At 41.5% G+C, this 23281-nt stretch overlaps 1 protein-coding gene across 1 annotated transcript; it reads left to right on the top strand.

The window, feature by feature from the left end:
• Positions 1 to 1223: 1223 nt before the first annotated feature.
• SLC26A2 (solute carrier family 26 member 2) lies at positions 1224 to 22680 on the top strand. The gene is made up of 4 exons (XM_032628592.1): positions 1224 to 1417; positions 15038 to 15217; positions 16929 to 17625; positions 19105 to 22680. Exons 3-4 carry the CDS (start codon positions 16954 to 16956, stop codon positions 20623 to 20625), a joined length of 2193 nt encoding a protein of 730 aa, XP_032484483.1. The 5' UTR covers positions 1224 to 1417; positions 15038 to 15217; positions 16929 to 16953; the 3' UTR covers positions 20626 to 22680.
• Positions 22681 to 23281: the final 601 nt, after the last annotated feature.

Here is a 23281-nt window from a genome sequence, read left to right as displayed (position 1 = left end):
GGTAAGAACGTCAATTAAGTGATTTGTCCCCAGTGGTAAGGGACAGCACCAGGATTAGAACCCAGGTGTTCTGATTCTGATATGGCTTGTGACTTTGGAAGTTCTGAATCTGGTGGGTGACAGAATCTGAGGCTCATCTCAGGTTAAGAAAGGGAGTTCCTTAAACGACTGTGAAGAAGTTCATGGGAAAGGGAAGAAAAGGAAGTTAACCATGTTGCTTCCTTCATCGGTTCTCTTCCACTCCCATCTATCCTATCGTCATCTGTGGGCCTCCGCAGGCAGTACAAGAGGAAAAGTGAACAAATTAACATATACTCTATATCGGATAGTGCCCAGTTCGTGGCAGATAATTAAATCAAGACTACCTGCTAGGAAGTGACTAGCAGGAAGTCGCTGAGGAAAGGGCAGTTGGGGGTTTAGCCTGAGACCTGAGAGACAAGTAGAGACCAGGTACTGGAACAAGTTTTCAGGTCCGGAAAGAGAACAAGCTTGGCAAGCAAAGGAGGCCAGGATGGGTGGGAGAGGGCTGAGGGAGGGAGAGATGCCACGTGAGGAGCGTGAGGCGTAATGGGCCGGGGCCCAGAGCATTCAGGGCTTGGGGGCATAGGGAGAAATTTGATATTATCTGTAAATGTCAAGGAAAGCCACTGAGGACTTTAAACGAGGATTGGAATTTCATATTTATTTTTATATTTTCTTTTACATCTTAAAAAGAGCCTCTGGCTATTGGGAACTTTGGTGGAAAGTAAGTTACACTGGGGCAAGAGCCCCTCTAACTTTCTAGCAGACCTTTTCCCATTCAGGGACTCCATTTCTCTATCAATAAAGGAGGGTGGGTGGGAACGCGGGTCCTAAGGAATCGAAGATGAAGACGATACCCCTCGCAAACAAAGAGCAGTTTACAGCCCTCGTTAGATCATTTCCGCGTTTCCCTTGATACTGATTCCTCGCAATACCCTCGGGGTTAAGGCAGAGAACCAGCAATCTGCCTACTTCGAAGATGATTCATCGCCGTACAAAGGTCAGGAGGAATCTCCGTAAGGGACGCGTGGCTCCGTCTGTACAGGGCAGCCAATCGCAAGGAGGAAAGCGGCCAGGGGGCAGCACCCTTGCCTGTCCTGGCCGCGTCATTGGCTGACAGCCGCGTCGTTCTTCCGCGGTGCCACGTGACTGTGCATACTGAACTTTCGCGGTTAGAGTCGCCTTCAGCACCTCCCCGCAGGTTCCTTCTCGCAGCTCCCCTGGGCCCCGCCTCCTCCAGGGGCCGGACGATGGGCGGGCAAGGGGGCTGGGGGGTTAAAGGGAGGCCGGCCCGGGAGTGGTCTGCCTCTGCCCGCGCCACCCTGTCCCCTCAGCCCCGCAGCGGCAGAGGACGCGCCTTGGATCCAGGTCGCACGGGGCGGCCCAGACTCCAGAGGTGAGGAGAGGGGAGGGACTCGAGACGCGGGGGAGACAGCGGTGCCGGCCTTCCCGTGGTCAGCGGGCCCCTCTTGGGGTCGTCCTCGCCTCTGACCCAGGTGTGGTGGGAGGAAGCGCGCACCAACGGTAGCCGTGGGCGGTCGTAGCTGGGCCGTGCGAGGTGGGTGTGCGTAGGAGTTATTTCCTCTGTCGGCAGGAGCGGAGGCAGGGCCAGCGTCAAAGCCCCATTCCCCCAACCCGGGTGATCCCGACCCAACTCCGACGGCAGAGGGCTGCCCACCCTCCACCCAACACTTCGCGCCGGGTGCCCCGCACCCCGCTGGTAACGGTGCGGCTCTTCCGCCAGAGTCCTCGTAGCGCCTTCTCGAACCCAGATATCTGGCAGCAGGACCAAGGAGATAAGAGCCGCCACCACCACCTTAGACTGATGGGGGAACTGAGGCTTGGGCAGGAGAGAGGACTTGATTACCTTGGTTTTTTAAACCACACACCTGGTTAAGTACAAATCAGGACCTTTAGTTTTTCAAGACTCATAGACTTAAGTTGAAATTCTTTCACTGGATAGATGGAGACACTGAAAGGACACAGAGGGACAGAGCGTTGCCGAAAATTACACAGCAAGTCATTTGCAGAACTAGGACTTGTACCCAGCTTTACCAAACTCATAGACTATTAGGCTGGGCCCTTCCTTGCACAGATTGGGGATCACGATGAGTTAGACGCATTCAGGACTTAAACTCCTTTCTGGCACTCATTCTAGTACCTTTTTCCTCCTTGTCCCTGAGGCTTTTTATGTGAAATCTGGAACTAATGTGATATCCAGTATTGGGTTAAGCAGAAGTTCTTGTCTTTGAAAGTTGAGTCAAGAAGAAATGGAGGGGGCTTCCCCGGTGGCGCAGTGGTTGAGAGTCCGCCTGCCGATGCAGGGGACGCGGGTTCGTGCCCCGGTCCGGGAAGATCCCACATGCCGCGGAGCGGCTGGGCCCGTGAGCCATGGCCGCTGAGCCTGCGCGTCCGGAGCCTGTGCTCCGCAACGGGAGAGGCCACAACAGTGAGAGGCCCGCGCGTACCGCAAAAAAAAAAAAAAAAAGAAGAAATGGCGGGCCAAAGCTGTTGGCAAGAAATAAGCCCCCTTTTTTTTTCTTCAGTAATCTCAAGGGACGGAGACTAGTAGCTGTCATTTACTGAGCAAATGCTATGTGCCAGGCGCTGTGCTAGGTACTTTACTTGGGTTAGTTTTAAAACAGCACTGCAAGTTGAGTAATGTTATCCCCATTTTACAGGTGAGAAATTAACGCTGAGTAAAATGAAATTTTTCAGTCAGTGCCATACAGCTGTTGAACAGTTTAGCTGGGATCTGAATAGAGATCTGTCTGACTCCAGAACATACCTAGTGATTCTCCAAATAGGCCCTCAGCCCACTGACTCAGAATCACCCAGGGAGCAGTCTTGGATCTCATCCCTGGATTTGTCTGAGAATCTGCATTTTAACAGATCTTCATGTTTGATATCATTGTATTGTACTATAATTTGCTGCCTCCTGGAGGAAGATCTAGAGATGACCTATTCAGGGATTTGGTGACTAGATTAGATTCACTAGGGATCATTTTATGCATTGATATTACTTTTAATGATTATAAACCCCCAGGTAGATGATTGCCAGACTAATTTCTTTCTCTTTTTTTTTAATATTTTTTTTGGTTTATTTGTTTTTATAAATTTATTTATTTTTGGCTGTGTTGGGTCTTTGGTGCTGTGCGCAGGCTTTCTCTAGTTGAGGTGAGCGGGGGCTACTCTTTGTTGTGGTGCGCAGGCTCCTCATTGCGGTGGCTTCTCTTGTTGCGGAGCACGGGCTCTAGGTGTGCAGGCTTCAGTAGTTGTGGCACGTGGGCTCAGTAGTTGTGGCTTGCGGGCTCTAGAGCACAGGCTCAGTAGTTGTGGTACACGGGCTTAGTTGCTCTGCGGAATGTGGGCTCTTCCCAGGCCAGGGCTTGAACCTGTGTCCCTTGGATTGGCAGGCAGATTCTTAACCACTGCGCCCCCAGGGAAGCCCCAGACTAATTTCTTGACACAAACTTGGTTATGGTGTATGGGGGTGGAGGGGGAGGAGTAACTGATTTTTCTTCACCACATAGCTCTTTTCTTTTTAAAGATTTTTTAAATATATATTTAAAAATTTTATTCTTTCTTTTTTTTTTTTTTTTTTTTGTGGCTGCGTTGGGTCTTTGTTGCTGCGCGCGGGCGTTCTCGAGTTGCGGTGAGCAGGGGCTACTCTTCATTGCGGTGCACCGGCTTTTCACTGCGGTGGCTTCTCTCGTTGTGGAGCACGGGCTCTAGGTGCACAGGCTTCAGTAGTTGTGGCTCGCGGGCTCTAGAGCGCAGGTTCAGTAGTTGTGGTGCACGGACTTAGCTGCTCTGCGGCATGTGGGATCTTTCCTGACCAGGGCTCAAACCCAAGTCTCCTGCATTGGCAGGCGGATTCTTTCTTTCTTTCTCTCCCTTCTTTCCTCCCTCCCTCCCTCCCATTCTTGGGTGTTCGTTGCTGTGTGTGGGCTTTTCTCTAGTTGCAATGAGTGGGGGCTACTCTTTGCTGTGGTGCTGGACTTCTCATTGCAGTGGCTTCTCTTGTTGTGGAGCATGGACTCTAGGCACGTGGGCTTCAGTAGTTGTGGCATGCGGGCTCAGTAGTTGTGGCTCGCAGGTTCTAGAGCACAGGCTCAGTAGTTGTGACACGGTCTTAGTTTCTCCACAGCATGTGGGATCTTCCCGGACCAGGGATCGAACCTGTGTCCCCTGCATTGGCAAGTGGATTCTTAACCACTGCACCGCCAGGGAAGCCCTTTACCACATAGCTCTTAAACTGTTATTCGTCCGTTCACTCAACAAATATTTGTTAAGCACTTATTAGGTGCTCTACATGTTTCAAGGTACTGGGAATACAACTATGAACTGTATTAAATATTAAAATTAATAATAGGCTCAGAAATGAGGTGAGCACTTGGCCATAAAATTATTGCTTTGAACTAGCTCCTAAGAGCTCTTAGCAAGGAAATAAATTTGGGGGTCGTGTGGTATTTTAGAAGAGATCTAAGCTTGGAAATTGGAAGATGAGGACTGAGAATCTGGTCCTACCAGTTGAGCAAGTGACTAAACTTTGATGTTTTTCATACTGGAAAGTAGGAATTCATACTCTGATTCTCAGATTTACTAAGGAGGCAAGTGGGAGACGTAGATGAAATCTTTTTTAAAATTTTATTAAAATTTTTTTCTTTTTTTCTTTATCTTTTTGGTTTTTTTATTTAGATGAAATCTTTTTGAAAGCAGTGAATTACTATGCAAGAAACTATTTAATTATTTTACCATGGTTTTACATTAAGCTATTTTCCTCTTGGGTATTTTATTATTTTGTCTTATATTGGGCTTTATACAAGAAAAAATATATCGTAGTGCTTTTACTACTGATATAAGCCTTGTGGTAGTTCTTCTTTTTGCATCACAGAAATAAATGGGCGTTGTTAATCATTTGTGATAACTGGAAAACAAGGAATATTTTTTTGGCTTCATTATATTAACTTGAAACTTCACCTGTTTGTTCATTTCAATAAACATAGATCTGTAACCATACATAGCAAGTGGGAGGCATTGTGTTAGGTTCTGGGTTATGTAGACACGAGGATGACTTGGTGTCTGCCCTAAAGTGGTACTCTCGTTTGAGACACATGTAAACTTGAGTGCTAAATAGCTATATGTCATGTGTTGGGGAAGCATAGCCTAAGAAGTTTCAGCCCCCTTCTCCTATGTCATTTGAGGTGGGACTTAAGAGATTAGAAAAAGGACCAAGATAGATGGAGATAGAAGGGAAAGACATCCCCAACTGAAGGAACAACATGAGCAAGGGTCCCAAAGGGCAAAGGATGCTTATTAGTATTTTCATGGACTGGTGATTGGAACACTGGTGCATGAAAAGAAGCAAGAGAAAGGCAGTTGCAGGCTCATTCACAGAGAGAAGACTATACTAAAGTTATTTGACTATATTTCAGTAGGAGGTGGAGAGCCATTGCAGATTTTTGAAGAGTGTATCCAAATGGTTTGATGCCATGTTGTTACAGAATGCTTCTTTTGAAGAAGAAGCATCATGGGATGGTGGTTAAAAACATTGGTTCAATTCAGTGTTTAAGGCTGAAGTATGTCGTCAACTTTCAAATAGTTGAGGGAAAAAAAAAAACCCCAAACAAACCAACCTGAGTGTATGAAGAGTGCAGAAGTAGTGCAGATGTAGCAAAACATTAACAATTGGTATATTGTTAAATGGGTGAATTGTGAATAAGTGTTCCATGTATCATTCTTTCAACTTTTCTGAATATTTGAAAAGTTTCAAAATAAGCAGTCCAGAGACAGAGAGTAGGTTTGAATCAGACAGGTCTTGATTCTCATCATGGTTCTACTGCTTATAAGCTGTGTGAGTACTGGAAAATTATTTCCGAACTATATAGTCCACACCTATTCCAGCCTAGTTTAACTGGAATTTTCCACTTAGGAGAAGAGATTTTTTTGGTAGATGACTTGTTCACATTAATATTAGGTTAATGCTAAGACTTCTCGGGACTTCCCTGGTGGTGCAGTGGTTAAGAATCCGCCTGCCAATGCAGGGGACACAGGTTCGAGCCCTGGTCCGGGAAGATCCCACATGCTGCAGAGCAGTTAAGCCCGTGTACTACATCTACTGAGCCCGCCTGCCACAACTACTGAAGCCCGCGCGCCTAGAGCCTGTGCTCCGCAGCAAGAGAAACCACCGCAATGAGAAGCCTGTGCACCGCAACGGAGAGCAGCCCCTTCTCTCTGCAACTAGAGAAAGCCTGCGCGCAGCAACAAAGACCCAGTGCAGCCAAAAAAAAAAAAAAACTTCTCAAGTTTTCCGCAAACCTTAGATTGAGGTTATTTTATATAGTAGCTGTTTATATCCCCTTCTCTGTCTTCTTTTGGATTATTTAGTATTTTCTGTAATTCCATTTTATCTCCATTGTTTATTAGCCATAACTCTTCGTTATTAATGGGATTGCATTAGAATTTATAGTATGCATCTTTTTAAAAATTTATTTATTTATTTGTGGCTGCGTTGGGTATTCATTGCTGCATGCAGGCTTTCTCTAGTTGCAGCGAGCAGAGGCTGCTCTTCGTTGTGGTGCGCGGGCTTCTCATTGTGGTGGCTTCTCTTGCGGAACACAGGCTCTAGGCACGTGGACTTCAGTAGTTGTGGCATGCAGGCTCAGTAGTTGTAGCTCACAGGCTCCGTAGTTGTAGCGCTTGGGCTTAGTTGCTCCGTGGCATGTGGGATCTTCCCCGACCAGGGCTCGAACCCGTGTCCCCTGCATTGGCAGGCGGATTCTTAACCACTGCACCACCAGGGAAGTCCCAATATAGTATGCATCTTTAACTATCACAGTTTGCCTTCAAGTGACATTATACCATTTCATGTATAGTGTAAGAACCTTGCAATACTATGCTTTCTCTCCTGGCTTTCTGTATGTTAAAATATATATATAACATAATATTGGCCATTTTAACCATTTTAAAGGTACAGTTCAGTAGCATTAAGTACATTCTCAATGTTTTGTAACCATCACTGCTATCTATTCCCAAAACTTGAAACAGCAAGTCTATAACAATTAGGCAATAACTCTCCATTCCTCCCGGTCCCTGGTAACCTCTAATCTATTTTCTGTCTCTATGAATTTGCCTATTCTAGATATTTAATATAAGTGGAATTATATAATATTTGTCCTTTTGTGTCTGGCTTCTTTCACTCATCAGTGTTGTAGATGAAGAGTATCAGAACTTCATTTCTTTTATTTATTTATTTTTAAATATTTATTTATTTGGCTGCGTTGGGTCTTTAGTTGTGGCATGCGGGATCTTTTTTAGTTGCGGCCTGTGGGATCTAGTTCCTTGACCAGGGATTGAACCCGGACCCCCTGCATTGGGAGCATGGAGTCTTAACCACTGGACCACCAGGGAAATCCCTGAACTTCATTTCTTTCAAATGGCTAAATAATATTTCATTGTGTGGCTTAGACCATAATTTTTTTTCCATTCATCTGTTGATGGATACTTGGATTGTTTCCACCTTTTGACTATTGTGAATAACACTATTATGAACGTTTGTGTACAAGTATTTGTTTGATCCCTGTTTTCAGTTCTTTTGAGGGTATACCTAAGAGTGTAATTGCTGGGTCATATAGTAATTCCGTTTAACAGTTTGAGGAACTACCGAACTGGTTTCTACAGTGTTTGTACCATTTTACATTCCCAGCGCAATGTATTAATTATCTTTCAAAAGTCAGTTAATTCTTTTTGAAAAAAAATTTTTTTTTGTTAAAATAACTTTTAAAAATAGAAACCACTCTATGCATCAACAGAAGACTTACTAAGTGCCTCCTGGGTGCCCAGTTCTATGCAGGGTGCTGTGAGAGTTCACAAAAAGCAGAAAATATCTCCTTGAATAATTTTTAATCTAGTTGGGAAGATAAAGCATACATTCATCTGACATTTATTGAGCATCTAAACAATGGGAATTCAGAGAAAAATGAGATACTATTTATGCGCTGATGACCTATATGCTCTTCCCTTCCCCATTTATTTTTTCAATTTTGGCTTCTCTCCTATGCTTGACACCCCCATTTCTAATTGCCTACTGGACATTCTCATTTGGATATCTAATAGAAATCTCAAACCTATGAAATATAAGTCAAACTTTTTGTTGCTTCTTATCTTTCCATTTCCTCCTCCATATTCTCATGCACTATCCTTTTGTGTGGTCCACCTAACAGAATTCATGTTAGACGTGTCCATCTCCTTTAAGCACCATCTTGTGTCTAATTGCACCACTGAAATGTCAAACCTCCGTTCCTGCCCTGTCTTGGAATTTATGCCTTTGTCAGCTATAGTTTACAGGATGAAGTCCAGGCTGACAAGGGATTACATAAGAAACTGGTCTTTCACTCGGTCTTTTTTTTTTTTTTTTAATTTTATTTTTGGCTGCGTTGGGTCTTCATTGCAGCATGCAGGCTCTCTTTAGTTGCGGCGAGTGGGGGCTACTCTTTGTTGCGGTGAGTGGGCTTCTCATTGCGGTGGCTTCTCTTGCTGCGGAGCACAGGCTCTAGGCACGCGGGCTTCAGTAGTTGCAGCATGCGGGCTCAGTAGTTGCTGCATGTGGGCTCAGTAGTTGCAGCACACGGGCTCTAGGGTGCAGGCTCAGTAGTTGTGGCGCACAGGCTTAGTTGCTCCACAGCAAGTGGGGTCTTCCCAGACCAGGGATTGAATCCGTGTCCCCTGCATTGGCAGGTGGATTCTTAACTACTGTGCCACCAGGGAAGTCCCTCACTCCAGTCTTACCTAATGCAGTTTCACCCCAGGAATCTGGCAATCTAGGTGACTTCTTCCTGGGTCTTGGGTTTTCCTGGGACCCTCCACTTGCCTGAGTTTCCTTTCTTTTCTTACTTTGCAACTTCCACACATTGGCCTACAGCCTATTCTCTGCTCTCTCAGAGTATGCCAAACCTCTGTTATGGCACTTAGAATGTTATAATTTATCTGTTTATAAATCTGTCTTAACCCACTGATTGTGGGTAGAAACTGAGTTTCTTATTCATTTTCGTAAGAATTTACTGATCTCCTACTATGTGCTAAGCATTGTTCTTGGTACTGGGGATACAGTAGATATGAGAAAGACTATAAATAATAGTTTTTAAAAAGTTTAAATACATAATATAATTTTCAAAAGTCTCTATGAAAATGCTGTGAAGAAAATAAAGCTAGATGAGGGTTTAGGGAATGATGGAGTGGCAGTATTATTTTATTTGGGATGGTCAAGGAAGGCCATTGTATGGAGAGGATATATAAGCTGAGGCATGAAGGATGAGAAAAGGCCTGCAGAGATCTGAGGGTGTGATTGTTCCAGGCAGAGAACTTGAGCAAGTGCAAAGACCCTAAGAAGGGAATCAACTTGCCATGTTCCAGGAACAGCAAGAAGGCCAGTAGGAAATGAGGGTGGAGAGGTGGGCAGGGTTCAGGTATTATAAGCTATTGGAGTAGCCCATGTGAGATCTGATGGTGGAGGGTAGTGAGAAGTGATTGGATTCCAGATACTCTGGGCAGTGGGGAGAGGATGGATTTATTACTCAAGGCAGGGAAGACAGGACTTACTGATGGACTGTATGTGGGAGTCGGGTGGGGATAAGGAAAAGAAATATTGACTCCTAGATTTGTAGTCTAGGTTCTGATGCATTGTGTCTAGCACAGTGGTTAGCTTACAGTAATAAGCAGGCCAGTACCCAGTCTCTAGGAGCTCACCTAGAAAGTTAACCAATCCATCCTTGGAAGGCTTGTTGGCACTTCACGGAACAAAGATGGGTCTGAATTTTCATTTCTGGCGGGGGGCAGTCCTCTCACAGTATTAACTTCCTAGTCTAGGGCGAAGGAACAGTGGCCTGGGCTCCAGCTGTCCTGGTTGCAAGCACCTGTAAGTGGGATGGAGATGGATACAGAAGCCTTTGCTCATCCTTAGCTTCCCGGGCCTTACAATGCTGTTATCTTCCCTGAACTTGTCTGACAACAGTGAGTTGGAGGATCAGATGGAACAGTGTAAATGGAGACTCTGTCTTGGTTTTACCTGTTTATGGTTTAGTTTAGTTTTTTTTCTAAAATAATCTTAGGGACTTCCCTGGTGGCACAGTGGTTAAGAATCCACCTGCCAATGCAGGGGATACAGGTTCGATCCCTGTTCCGGGAAGATCCCACATCCCACATGCCGCAGAGCAACTAAGCCCGTGTACCACAACTACTGAGCTTGCACTTTAGAGCCCACGAGCCACAACTACTGAAGCCTGCGCACCTAGAGCCTGTGCTCCACAGCAAGAGAAGTCACTACAGTGAGAGAAACCCGCGCACCTCAATGAAGTGTAGCCCCCGCTCGCTGCAACTAGAGAAAGCCCGCGTGCAGCAACGAAGACCCAATGCAGCCAAAAATAAATAAATAAATAAATTTATAAAAATAAAAAAAAATCTTAAGCTAATTTTTTTTAAAATTTTTATTCATAAAGGGCAAAAAAGGAAAATATTACTTGCTTGCTTGAAAAAGAATTGAATAACATAACAGACCAGAAGATGTAATAAGATAATTATTGTCAAATGAGTGATACAGTAAGTGATTTTTCTCGAAAACCTTCAGCGCCTATGCACTGTCTGCAGGTGAAAGTCTGCCTTTCTTAACCTGGCATAAAAGCCTTCCAGAATCTCCCCTAGGCACCTTTGCCACTTTCTCTCTCATTGATCTTCCATATGCATCTGGTGCTCTAAACGTATCATACTATTTCTCATTCTTTCCCTCCAACCCCAGAACTATTGCTAGTTGTGTTTTCTTTTCCCTCATCCGTTTTCCAAGTCCTTCCCTCATTCTTTCATCTCCGACCCAGACTTCAGATCCCAGGTGAGATATGTTGTTCCCTGGAAGCCTTTCTAAACTGCTCTGTCTCTTGCAGATTTCTTCCCTGCTTAGATGCTCTGATCCTAGTAGTTGGCAGCTTCAGTTCTATGTAGCAGGGAGTTGTGGCATACATACACAGAGCAGAGCATGAATATGGAATCGTTATGTTTCAGAGGCAGACTTTACCAATCTCTGAACACTGTTGCCTTCCAAAAAGGCATTTCAGTTTCACAAATTGCAAAACTGTTTCATATGCATTATTGGTTAAAATTATATGCTGTAATTACTTACCAAAAGTAGACATTGTTTCTCTTATATCTGCAAAATTTCCAAAAGAAGTTGGCTGACCGCTGTCAGGCTTACATAGAAGGGATATCCCTCTCTTTTAGTTCAGTTCTCTTAGACTCTCCGTAATTCACACGGGAAACAGTGCCAGTGCTGCTGTTTAGTCACCAGGATAAGACAGCTTTCTAAGCAGTCACACTGCATGTGCCTAATTAAAGAAAAAAGTATAGAAATGTTTTTCCTTTTTGTGTTGCCTGCACTGCCATTATACTTTAATATATGAATATGTAAATGTATTTTTCAAATGTTTTGTTGATTTTTTTCCTCCAGTTCCTGCAATGTAATGTGGAAGGTTCAAGTGTTTTCTTCTTGAACCTTTCTCTTCTTCACTCTCAATTATCAATGTTGATAAAGGGAGAAACTACCCTAGATGATACAGGAGAATCCTATTTTACTGAATTTCATGGAATATGTAGTATGTATTCCAACTTTCTGAAAATGGGAGTCTGGCTATAGACTGTATTTCAAGGATAAACACTGTAACTTCATTTTTCATGAAGCAATTGGTGAGTACTGTAATTGAAAGCAGTAACAGGCTTGGGGGAATGAGAGGATTTTTGTGCAAAAAGGGATACTTGAAAAATTTGTTCCAGAGTAGATATTTCCACCTGAAAATAAATATTGCTTTGCATCCTACTTTTTCTGTATTTCAGTTATTTGGTTAGCAAATATTTTTCATTTCTATTTTTGAAAGCATGTACTTGGACACTTCAGGGGGTACAAAGATGAAACAGAATGGAGCTTGCTCTCAAGGAGCTTAATTTGTATGGAGGTCATACCTACAATTTAGTTTAAGATAATTTTTAATGTAGTTTTATATTGTTTGCGGTTTTAAAGTAGCCTTGAAAAAAGGGAAAAAAAGTAGTTTTGAGGAGAATTTTAAGGAGTGACTAGGATCAGTAAAAGACTATAGATGGTTTTTGGATTCAGACTGATGGCTAAATCATTTCCACTTCTAGGACTGTTTGTGAGTGAATACCTAATTTTTTGAGAGCTGGAGATGGAAAAGGACTATGGCCATGAGTATAGAGAAAGGAGAGTTGGGCACAAGTTTGTAGATGTCAGTGCCAGGTCATTTTGGGTAGCAGGTAGGGGAAACTGGGATGTGTAGGATAACTGAATTTCAAAGTGTTTAGAAGTACCTGAAGTTAGAGAAAGCTAATTAGGTAGGTGATAGGAATAGTAACATGCTCAAAAAAAGAGCTATTCTTGGAGTCTTAAAATCTGGATTTTATTATCTGGCTCAGTCACTTACACAAGCTAAATGAATTACTAAATTGGTAAAGACATTTCACTTTATTATGATCTATCTATATCTTTATATTTAATGTGGGTTTCTTATAGACAGCATATAGTTGGGTCTTATTTTTTAAATCTTATCTGGCAATCTGTTTAATTGGCATGTTTAGACTATTCACATTTTTAAAATATTTTATTTTTGGCTGCGTTGGGTTTTTGTTGCTGTGCAAGGGCTTTCTCTAGTTGCGGTGAGCAGGGGCTACTCTTCGTTGCAGTGCACGGGCTTCTCATTGCGGTGGCTTCTCTTGTTGCGGAGCACAGGCTCTAGGCACGCAGGTTTCAGTAGTTGCAGCACGCGGGCTTCAGTAGTTGTGGCTCGCGGGCTCTAGAGCGCAGGCTCGGTAGTTGCAGCGCACGGGCTTAGTTGCTCCCTGGCATGTGGGATCTTCCCGGACCAGGGATCGAACCCGTGTCCCCTGCATTGGCAGGCGAATTCCCAACCACCACACCACCAGGGAAGCCCCGACTATTCACATTTAATGTGGTTTTTTTTAATATGTTTGGATTAAATTCTACCATCTTGCTAGCTGTTTTCAATGTGTTCTGTTTTGGGTCTCATTCTTCTTTTGGGTTAATTGAGAGTTTTTTATGATTCTATTTTGTCTCCACAATTAGCTTATCATTTATATCTTAAAACATTTATTGGTTACCCTTGAGTTTACAATGTACATCTTTAATCAGAGCCTACCTTCAAATAGTATTTTTTTTTTAAACATCTTTATTGGGGTATAATTGCTTTACAATGGTGTGTTAGTTTCTGCTTTATAACAAAGTGAATCAGTTATACATGTACATATGTTCCCATATGTCTTCCCTCTTGCGTCTCCCTCCCTCCCACTCTCCCTATCCCACCCCTCCAGGCTGTCACAAAGCACCGAGCTAATATCCCTGTGCCTTGCGGCTGCTTCCCTCTAGCTATCTACCTTACTATGTTTGTTAGTGTGTATATGTCCATGACTCTCTCTTGCCCTGTCAAAGCTCACCCTTCCCCCTCCCCATATCCTCAAGTCCGTTCTCCAGTAGGTCTGCAGCTTTATTCCTGTCTTACCCCTAGGTTCTTCATGACATTTTTTTCCCCTTAAATTCCATATATATGTGTTAGCATACGGTATTTGTCTTTTTCTTTCTGACTTACTTCACTCTGTATGACAGACTCTAGGTCTATCCATCTCATTACAAATAGCTCAATTTCATTTCTTTTTAAGGCTGAGTAATATTCCATTATATATATGTGCCACATCTTCTTTATCCATTCATCCGATGATGGGCGCTTAGGTTGTTTCCATCTCCGGGCTATTGTAAATAGAGCTGCAATGAACATTTTGGTACATGACTCTTTTTGAATTTTGGTTTTCTCAGGGTATATGCCCAGTCAAATAGTATTATATTACTTCATATATAGTATAAGACCTTACAATTCTTAATTCCCCCTACCATTCTTTATGCTCTTGTTTTGTGCATTTTATTTTGCATGTGCTGTAAAAATGCATTTCTATTTTTGAGTTAGACAGTTATTTTTTTAGAGCAATTAAAGATTTTTTTAGTTAAAAATAAATATTGTTTTCATTTGTTCCATTTCTTAGACTTTATTTGTTGTGTACTGTGTAGACCTGAGTTTTTGTCTGGGGTGTGTGTGTGTGTGTGTGTGTGTGTGTGTGTGTGTGTGTGTAGTAGTGCTGGTCTGCTGGCAATAAATTCTCTTAGTGTTGGTCTGAGAAAGTTTTTATTTCTTCTTCATCCTTCAAAAAATATTTTCTCTGGGGATGGAATTCTGGGTTGACAGTTATATTTCTGTGATAAAGGTATCACTCCATCTTCTGGCTTGTATGGTTTCCAATAAGAAGTCTGCTGTAATTCATATCTTTGTTCCTGTGTATGTAGTGTGTTTTTTCTTTTTTTTCCTTTGGCTGTCTTTAGAATTTTATCTTTGTCTTTTGTTTTCAGCAGTTTGAATATGATATGTGTAGGTGTGTGGTGCTGTGTTGTTTGGTTTGGTTTTGTATTTGTCCTTCTTGGTATTCTCAGAGATTCTTGGATCTATAGTTTGGTATCTGTCATTAATTTTGGAAAATTCTTGGCTATTATGTCTTCAAATATTCCTTCCACCCATTCTCTGTCTTCTCTTTTTGGGATTCTAATTATGCATAAGTTAGTTTGTTTAATACATCCCACAGCTCTTGGATTTTCTCTTAAATTATTATTTTTCATTTTTTTAAAATTGTTTTTCTGTTTTAGTTTGGGTAATGTCTATCGACCTATCTTCAATTTCATTGATTCTCTCTTTGGCTCTGTCAGGTTTGATGGTCCTGTCAGAGGCATTCTTTACCTCTGTTACCACGTTTTTCACTTTTAGTATTACATTTCAGTTCTTTCTTACAGTTTCCATCATCCTGTTGCACTTTCTAGTATTAATTTTTATCTTTTTACTTTCCAGCTAGCTGCCATATAGGGTGAGATTTGAATTTTGTTAGTTTTTTCTTATGCCTCTTTTAGGTTTGGAAAAGCGTTTTGGCCCAGAACTCACTAAGAACTATTCCAAAATAGAAGGACATAAGGAATGCACTCAAACTAGCTTGGCGTGAAAGTAGGAAGTGAGAAGAGAGTTATAGACCAGTTGCACTGAGGAATGAAGAGCTGCTGTGTGTATTCACCAATCTGATTGACTTATCCAGGGTAAGTGGTCATCTAAATCTAAATGTTCTTTTCTTCCTTATCTATTTAACAAGACCATCAGTGTAACTACTGTTTTACTCTTGTTCAGTGGGATGACCAGCTATAGCCCTTTTATCCTAAACAAAATTAATGTGGGTTACTTTTACAAATATTGTGTTCTTGAATGGGTCATGGGTCCTGGATTATGAGACCTTGGCAACATTAGGCTTATAGAACCTCACAAGAGCCTATCCTTCTGTCAGTTCTGAGGCAGGAAACTACCCGAGTCCTTTGTCTAATATATTTTATCTCTTATTGGCCACAGTCATAAATTTGTTTATTCATTTATTATTTCCTTCATTCAAATATTTTGTAAGCCTGATACCTCAGAGTTACCATACGTTGTCGATGATTACAATGATGAACAAGATGTCCTTTCCTCCAGGACCTGGAGAGACTCTTCCTTAACTAATACAAAAGTATGATTAGTACTGTAACAGAGGCGTGAAGTACTATGGGACACAGATTCATTTGGGCTGGGGTCAGTGCTTTGAAGAAGAGAGAGCATTTTAACTGGGTTTTAAAAATGATTGGGGTCTTGATAGAGAGTTGGATGGCCATTCTAAACTAAGCAAACAGCCAACACAAAGCCACTGATTTGTGAAGTGTTTGGCAGTTTACACTCTGTTCCTCTGAAGGTCTGTTTCTTTTTCCTTCTCTTTTACTCTTATTACAAGACTTATTTTTTGTTGTCCCTCCTCTCTTTTTGCTTATTTTTACCTTCTTTGTTTTCCTGTAGTTCTTAGCGGTAGGTCTTATGGCAGTAGTTTTATAGTTTAGGATCCGGAGATGCAGTATCACCTGGATCTCCTCCTAGTTGAAGTGTTGGGCAACATTATTCCTCTATTCAGCTTATGTTTTAGAGTGTATACTTAGGATAGTAAAGCGAATCTTTCTTTGCATGAATATAGATCCTGCCCTTAGGGCAGATATGACTCTATACTAGAACAAAGTAGAATAGAACAAAACCTTTCAGAGATCAGACGCTTGCCCCATCAGCCTACTGCATGCTGTTGATGTTTCTTTCCTTCAGCAGTCGCTTATCAGCTTCTCTCTTTTCTTTGCTACCAAACCAGAGCATGTTGTTCAAAGACACAAATGCATTCTGTGCTAGTTTTTTTTTTTTCTCAAAACATACCTTTACTCTGTCAGTCACATTTTCTTTCTGTTTATTTTCAACAGCTAGTAGGTTATCTTAAAAAGGACCCACCCCCTGAAAAAACAAAAACAAAAAAACCATCTTCCTTGTTTCAGGGACTTTTGCAGGTAAGGTAGGTGTCAAGGTTTGAGACCAGATCCTCTTCTGCAGTATTCATGGACGTGAAAAATCTGAAAATAAGACTGTTAGTAGCATATAGAAAGGAGGAGACAGGCTACCCCAGTACCGTTTCTGGGGAAAAAAATTTCAGGAGGAGCCAGGCAGAGATGGAGAAGAATCCTTGATAGTTTATACTTTTGGGAAGTCCTGTGCTCAGTGACTTATTTGCTTTAACTTGGTCTGATTCTTTTTTCCTGGATCAAGACAAATGAGGCTCAACTAAGGAAAGTGAATATAAGATACTACCCCCAAGTGAACTCCTCTTAACTCTCATGAATGACAAGTAGGACTGTTAAAATGTGTGAGTACTGAGAATTACTTAATCAGTTAACCCTCGTATTTTCTCTGGGGTAGGAGGCTGAAACATCTATCTCCAGAAATGTCTTTGAAAAATAAAGAGCAAGATGGCCAATACAGTCCTCCATCTAGGATCCATCTGGAGCATGAAGAGGAATCATGTAATGACTTCCAGCAATTTGAGACCAATGATCAATGCAGACCTCATGCTAGGATCCATTTGGAGCCTCAAGAGAAACCGGATACTAACTTCAAGCAATTTGTCATCAAAAAACTAGAGAAGAGTTGCCAGTGCAGTTCAAACAAAGCCAGAAATATCATTTTCGCCTTCCTTCCTGTTTTGCAGTGGCTCCCAAAATATAATCTGAAGAAAAACATTTTAGGAGATGTGATGTCTGGCTTGATTGTGGGCATCTTATTGGTGCCCCAATCCATTGCTTATTCTCTCCTGGCTGGCCAAGAACCTGTCTATGGTCTGTACACATCTTTTTTTGCCAGCTTCATTTATTTCCTACTGGGTACCTCCCGTCACATTTCTGTGGGCATTTTTGGAGTACTGTGCCTTATGATTGGTGAAGTAGTTGACCGAGAACTATACAAAGCTGGCTATGACACTGCCCATGTTGCCGCTTCTTTAGGAGTGGTTTCAAATGAGAGCACATCATTAAGCCAGCCATCAGGCAAGATATGTGACAAAAGTTGCTATGCAATTATAGTTGGCAGCACTGTAACCTTTATGGCTGGAGTTTATCAGGTAAGAAACAGTGGAATAAGTGGTTGTTTCTGGCAAAAGAAATCACTATGCATGAGATCTCAGATCTGTAAGGGAACTTAGCAATCATAATAATTAAAGCTATCTTTTATTGAATGCTCAGGATATGGAAGAGGTAGAGCCAAAATTTAAACCCTGGTTTGACTCCACAGGTAAGATAAGGCTGCTTCTATTTTCTCAACCCTAGGCAGCCTCTTAACCCATGAATTTCAGTCAGCCAGAATTCAATTATTTGATTGTAAAAATTCAGACCAGAAAGGGACCTCAGACCACCTAGTACAACTTCTTAATTTTGTATGTCGAGAGCTATCAGATTTGCTTGAAGTTACTTGTGGTTGGTTATTGGCAGAGTCAGCACTAACAGGGAGGAGGACAACAGAATGGGGGTTGGGAGAGGAAGAGTGCAAGAGTTTTTCAGACTACAGATGACTTCCCCCCTTGTTCTAGAATTGCTGCTCTAATGAGTGACTCTCACTAAAGATAGTAGTTTTCCTGGACTGCTGGGAAAGGAAGAAGTTGGGGACCACTATTTCATGCTATCAGCCAGGAGAAGGATTAGAAATGAAATTCTTTTGGGTCTCCCATAGAATCCACTAATCTGCCATTTTCATCATGCCTCTGCCTTTTGGCATTCAGGAGTCAGCGCCCACATTAAACCTCTTCTCTGTCACAGACATGTGGAACCAATGTAGGAGGGGGAAGAGTAGTTCACTTTACTAGGTGCTTGGATAGAAGGAGAGGGAGAAGGGACTGGTGTGCAGAAGAGTTGTGCTCCTCAGAGTTCATTTGTGCTTTTTTGTTAGTATGCCTCACCAAGAATGAGGAAGGGTGCAATAGAATTCTGAGGAATTATTGGGAAGAGGAAAAAGAAAGAAAATGTTATATCTTTGAGGATATAGAATTAACATGGGAGGCAGTATGGCATAAGCACATATGCACTGGATGAAAATAGTCTCTCAGTTTGAAGTTAGATTAAAGAATTCTATAATAATTTTTAAAGTGTGATTCTATTTTGATGTGAATCTAGTTTTTTGTTTTATCAGTTAAAACTTTACTTTTACAGTAATGATATGTAATTTAAAGAAAAATACATGTTTTTTAAATGAGAATTTTTCCAACTTGTGTTTTTATCATTTCTCATGGATCCTTGAGAAATTTTTTTCTTTTTCAAAGCGATCTGAGCCTTATTCAAGTTTAAGAAACATTGTGCAAGAAGGTAGGAATCCTAAGCTCTTGTCTGGGCTAGTCAGTAAGGGCAAGTTGCTTAGCCCTCTGAGTGTCAGTAAAATGAGACCTCTCTTTGTAAAATGAGAGGACTGATAAATGATTGTGTTTTTTTTCTAGCTCTGACATTCTGTGGTGCTCTGACGGTATGTCTTCACACAAAGAGATACCAGGGGAATACAGGATTTAGAAGCTCTTTTCCATTTATATTTAACACCTGTATATCCTTCCTTCCAGGTAGCGATGGGCTTCTTTCAAGTGGGCTTTGTTTCAGTCTACCTCTCAGATGCCTTGCTGAGTGGATTTGTCACTGGTGCCTCCTTCACAGTTCTTACATCTCAGGCCAAGTATCTCCTTGGACTCAGCCTTCCTCGGAGTAGTGGTGTGGGATCACTCATCACTACTTGGATACATATCTTCAGAAACATCCATAAGACCAATATCTGTGATCTCATCACCAGCCTTTTGTGCCTTTTGGTTCTTTTGCCAACCAAAGAACTCAATGAGCGCCTCAAGTCCAAACTTAAGGCACCTATTCCTACTGAACTCTTTGTTGTTGTGGCAGCCACATTAGTCTCTCATTTTGGAAAACTAAATGAGAAATACAATACCAGTATTGCTGGACATATTCCCACTGGGTTTTTGCCACCCAAAGCACCGGACTGGAACTTAATTCCTAATGTGGCTGTAGATGCAATAGCTATTTCTATCATTGGGTTCGCTATTACTGTATCGCTTTCTGAGATGTTTGCCAAGAAACATGGCTACACAGTCAAAGCTAATCAGGAAATGTATGCCATCGGCTTTTGCAATATCATTCCTTCCTTCTTCCACTGCTTTGCTACTAGTGCAGCTCTTGCAAAAACATTGGTTAAAGAATCCACAGGCTGTCAAAGTCAGCTTTCTGGTGTGGTGACAGCTCTGGTTCTTTTGTTGGTCCTCTTGGTAATAGCTCCTTTATTCTATTCCCTTCAGAAAAGTGTCCTTGGTGTGATCACTATTGTGAATCTCCGGGGAGCCCTACGTAAATTTAAGGATCTGCCCGAGATGTGGAGGATTAGCAGAATGGATACAGTTATCTGGTTTGTTACTATGCTGTCCTCTGCACTGATAAGTACTGAAATAGGCCTGCTCGTTGGGGTTTGTTTTTCTCTGTTTTGTGTCATCCTCCGTACTCAGAAGCCAGAGACTTCATTGCTTGGTGTGGTGGAAGAGTCTGAAATCTTTGAATCCATGTCTGCCTACAAGAACCTTCAGGCTAAGTCAGGCATCAAGATTTTCCGCTTTGTAGCCCCTCTCTACTACATAAACAAAGAATATTTTAAATCTTCCTTATACAAAAAAACTCTCAACCCAGTCTTAGTAAAGGCAGCTCAGAAGAAGGCAGTAAAGAAAAAGATCAAAAAGGAAACAGCAACTCTCAGTGGAATCCGGGATGAAGTTTCAGTGCAACTTTCCCATGATCCCTTAGAGTTCCATACCATAGTGGTTGACTGTAGTGCAATACAATTTTTAGATACAGCAGGGATCCATACACTGAAAGAAGTTCGCAGAGATTATGAAGCCATTGGCATCCAGGTTCTGCTGGCTCAGTGCAATCCCTCTGTGAGGGATTCCCTGGCCCGGGGAGAGTACTGCAAAAAGGAAGAAGAAAACCTTCTGTTTTATAGTGTATATGAAGCAATGACTTTTGCAGAAGACTCTCAAAATCGGAAAGATATATATGTTCCCAATGGTCTGAGTTTTTCCAGTGATTGATTGAGAAAGTAAATAGAAGGAAGAACACTGTCTAGCCCCAGAGGTTAAAATTTCAAGTTTTTTAACATTTTATGCTGTGGAACTGGAAATTGTTGCACACTAGAAATCTTAACCTTTTGGCTCGACAGAATTCTTCCTTTGAAACTGATGGCCTTTGTAGATACACGGATGCAGCAGAGCTTTTAGTTAGGCAGAATCAAAAAGAAGAAAAGATTGTGCTTTTAAGCTTTCTTGCAGATATGAGATATTCTTGGAATTAAATAAATATCTATTGAATTGAACTGTAAAGTAGCCCCAAAACTTAATTACCATCTTGTTTTAGGAGATTTGCATCTGGACTGTTCCTTCTCCAGGAGGTAAAGGGGTAAAGTTGGCATTTACATGAGAAGTGCTGGAGCCTGTTTGGCATGGCTCTTTGGAGAGGGAGTAGAAAGGAAGTAGGGAGAGAATGTTGTGTGTGCTCTCCTAACAGCAGGTCAAGAGGCTTCTGGGGTAACGGTAGTAACTAGACAAGCTTGTTCTCACTTGTAATTCTCTATTCCCTGTCTTTGCCCCCCAGATGGCAGTCGGATCTCTGGCTTTTAATAAGAAAGCACCATTCCTCTCGGGCACAATCTTATCAGGAGTCTGATGGCTGAGCAGGTTTGTGAAATCCTACCAGCCAGCCCCATATTATACAGAACGCTATTGGTGATACATTTGATGTTTTTAGTCAGCCTTTTTGTTTAGGGTAAGTAGGTAAGAAAAGAGCTCTTCATCATCAGCCAACATAATGAGAATCCTCTGTCTCTTCTGTGATCCCTATCTGTCCCTGTTTCTGAGTATTTCTCTACCATTAAGCTCTGTTTTAACTTTCAGTCATTTAGTGTATTTCCCATGGAATCTGTCCTAAACTGCTATGTCTGATTACCAGTGAGTGACAAGTTTGCCAGATAAAAGGCAAAATGCTGACTCAGCGATTTTATGTAGCCTTTTAAATGAGCTTGAGGCAAACTGTTCAGGACAAATTACAAAAAGGAATGATTGACAGCTTCCCTTAAGACTGTTGATTTAGCAGTGAATTTTTTTTTTTCTTTCCCATTGTATTTTAGCAAGGGTCAGCTGGGAATTGACAGTCTTTCTCATATTTGAGAAGCTGCTGTTCATCTTTACTCCGCAAGAAAAATTTATTATAACCAATGGAAAAGAATTCATAGAAGTGATAAGAGTGCTTCCAAAAGGACATCAATAATTGTAGATGTTTTAGTGAAACAAAGCTAATGCTTACTGCCATGTACCCTATTGCTGTACAATAAATATTGATGACAGTGACAGCATTTAACTCTTTAGGCCACCTCAAACTATTACGTAAGAGAATTTAGAAGCATCACATTTATACAACCTAAGTTCTGTGGGTGTATTATTTATGATAGCTGGTCACAGGTTTTGGCCCAGAAATACTTCCTTTTGAAAAGCAAGTATGTCTGACATTGAAAGCTTATAGTTCTGTATCTGTACTTCCAAGGGCGAGGGAAAAAAATACACAGGTTTTCCAAAGTTAGGACTAGTTGATGTGAAATTGAAACATTTAGCACACCATTTTAAACAAACAAGATAAAAATTGCAAAAGTGAAAAACCATTTTTAACCCACTCCTACATTCTAAACAGTTTAAATATTTATAAGAAGCAAAGCCAAAAAAAAAAGAAGCAAAGCCTATGTGTAGGGCATCTGTTGGAGTGGAAGACTTTGAACCACCTTTCTTGTTGGCTCCATAAACTGCAAGTGTTGCTCTTCTTTTGGTAGAACTCTGCCCATCAGTTTACATGAAAAATGCCTGTCTGTTATTAAAACAAAGCAATTTCTTAGGAGCTAGATTTCTGTCTTTGAGGTGACTGACATCATGATTAAATGTAATAGTGTCCTGAGTTTTAACATCCTTTTAGAACTTAAGTCTAGAATTTCAGAAATGTTAACTGCTGTTTGTATTTGTGTCTTTTGCTTATTGTTTGTAGCCAGTATTTGCTGTTTCTCTCCAGTCTTATGAATAGTAATAGTAAAATCAGAGTGTCTTGGTTGTCATTTGTTTCCAACCCCTCTTGTACCTCCACAAGCCAGGTTTGAATCCAGATCATTGTAGATATCCAGTGCCATGTGACAGAGTAATGAGTACATGTTCAAGACGACTCTATAATTTAGCAAACCCTAACACAGCAAAAAAAAAAAAAAAGCATAGAATTTGGAAAATCTCTTAAAAGAACAGAGTAACAGGGTTTGTCTTTTACCTGCCATTTCTGTCCATAACGTGGATATAAGCAATTCTGGAACTTTTTGCAGTTAGCAGATCCTTGAATTGTGTTCTGGTTTGTTCTTCTCCCATCTACCCAAACAAACAAGAGATTCCGCTCCCGCTTTTGAAAGCCATTTGTAAAAATATTTAAGGTATCACTAGAATTTAAATCTTACCTTCTCTGCCTGGTTTGAAGTCTGCCTATACTTACATGTTCAGATTTTTTGATTGCTGGTATTTAAAGGAATCAAACCTGAAACTAAAATCTAATTCACCAATAAAACTAACATTTTTCATTTGCTTTCTTACTCAAGGGTTTGGACTTTAATTCCTTAGGTGATATTTTACATACTTTACTGATATGAAGATATCATGCTTACTCTAAACT

The sequence above is a fragment of the Phocoena sinus genome, chromosome 3 (assembly GCF_008692025.1).
Source record: "Phocoena sinus isolate mPhoSin1 chromosome 3, mPhoSin1.pri, whole genome shotgun sequence".
NCBI lineage: Eukaryota > Metazoa > Chordata > Mammalia > Artiodactyla > Phocoenidae > Phocoena > Phocoena sinus.
This window is presented reverse-complemented; position numbering and strand designations above follow the sequence as displayed.

Bases quoted from the DNA above. Each gene is read 5' to 3' on its own strand.
- SLC26A2 (XM_032628592.1), top strand. From the start codon at position 16,954: ATGTCTTTGAAAAATAAAGAGCAAGATGGCCAATACAGTCCTCCATCT. The intron at 17,626-19,104 runs GTAAGAAACAGT...CCTTCCTTCCAG, and splicing joins TTATGGCTGGAGTTTATCAG to GTAGCGATGGGCTTCTTTCA.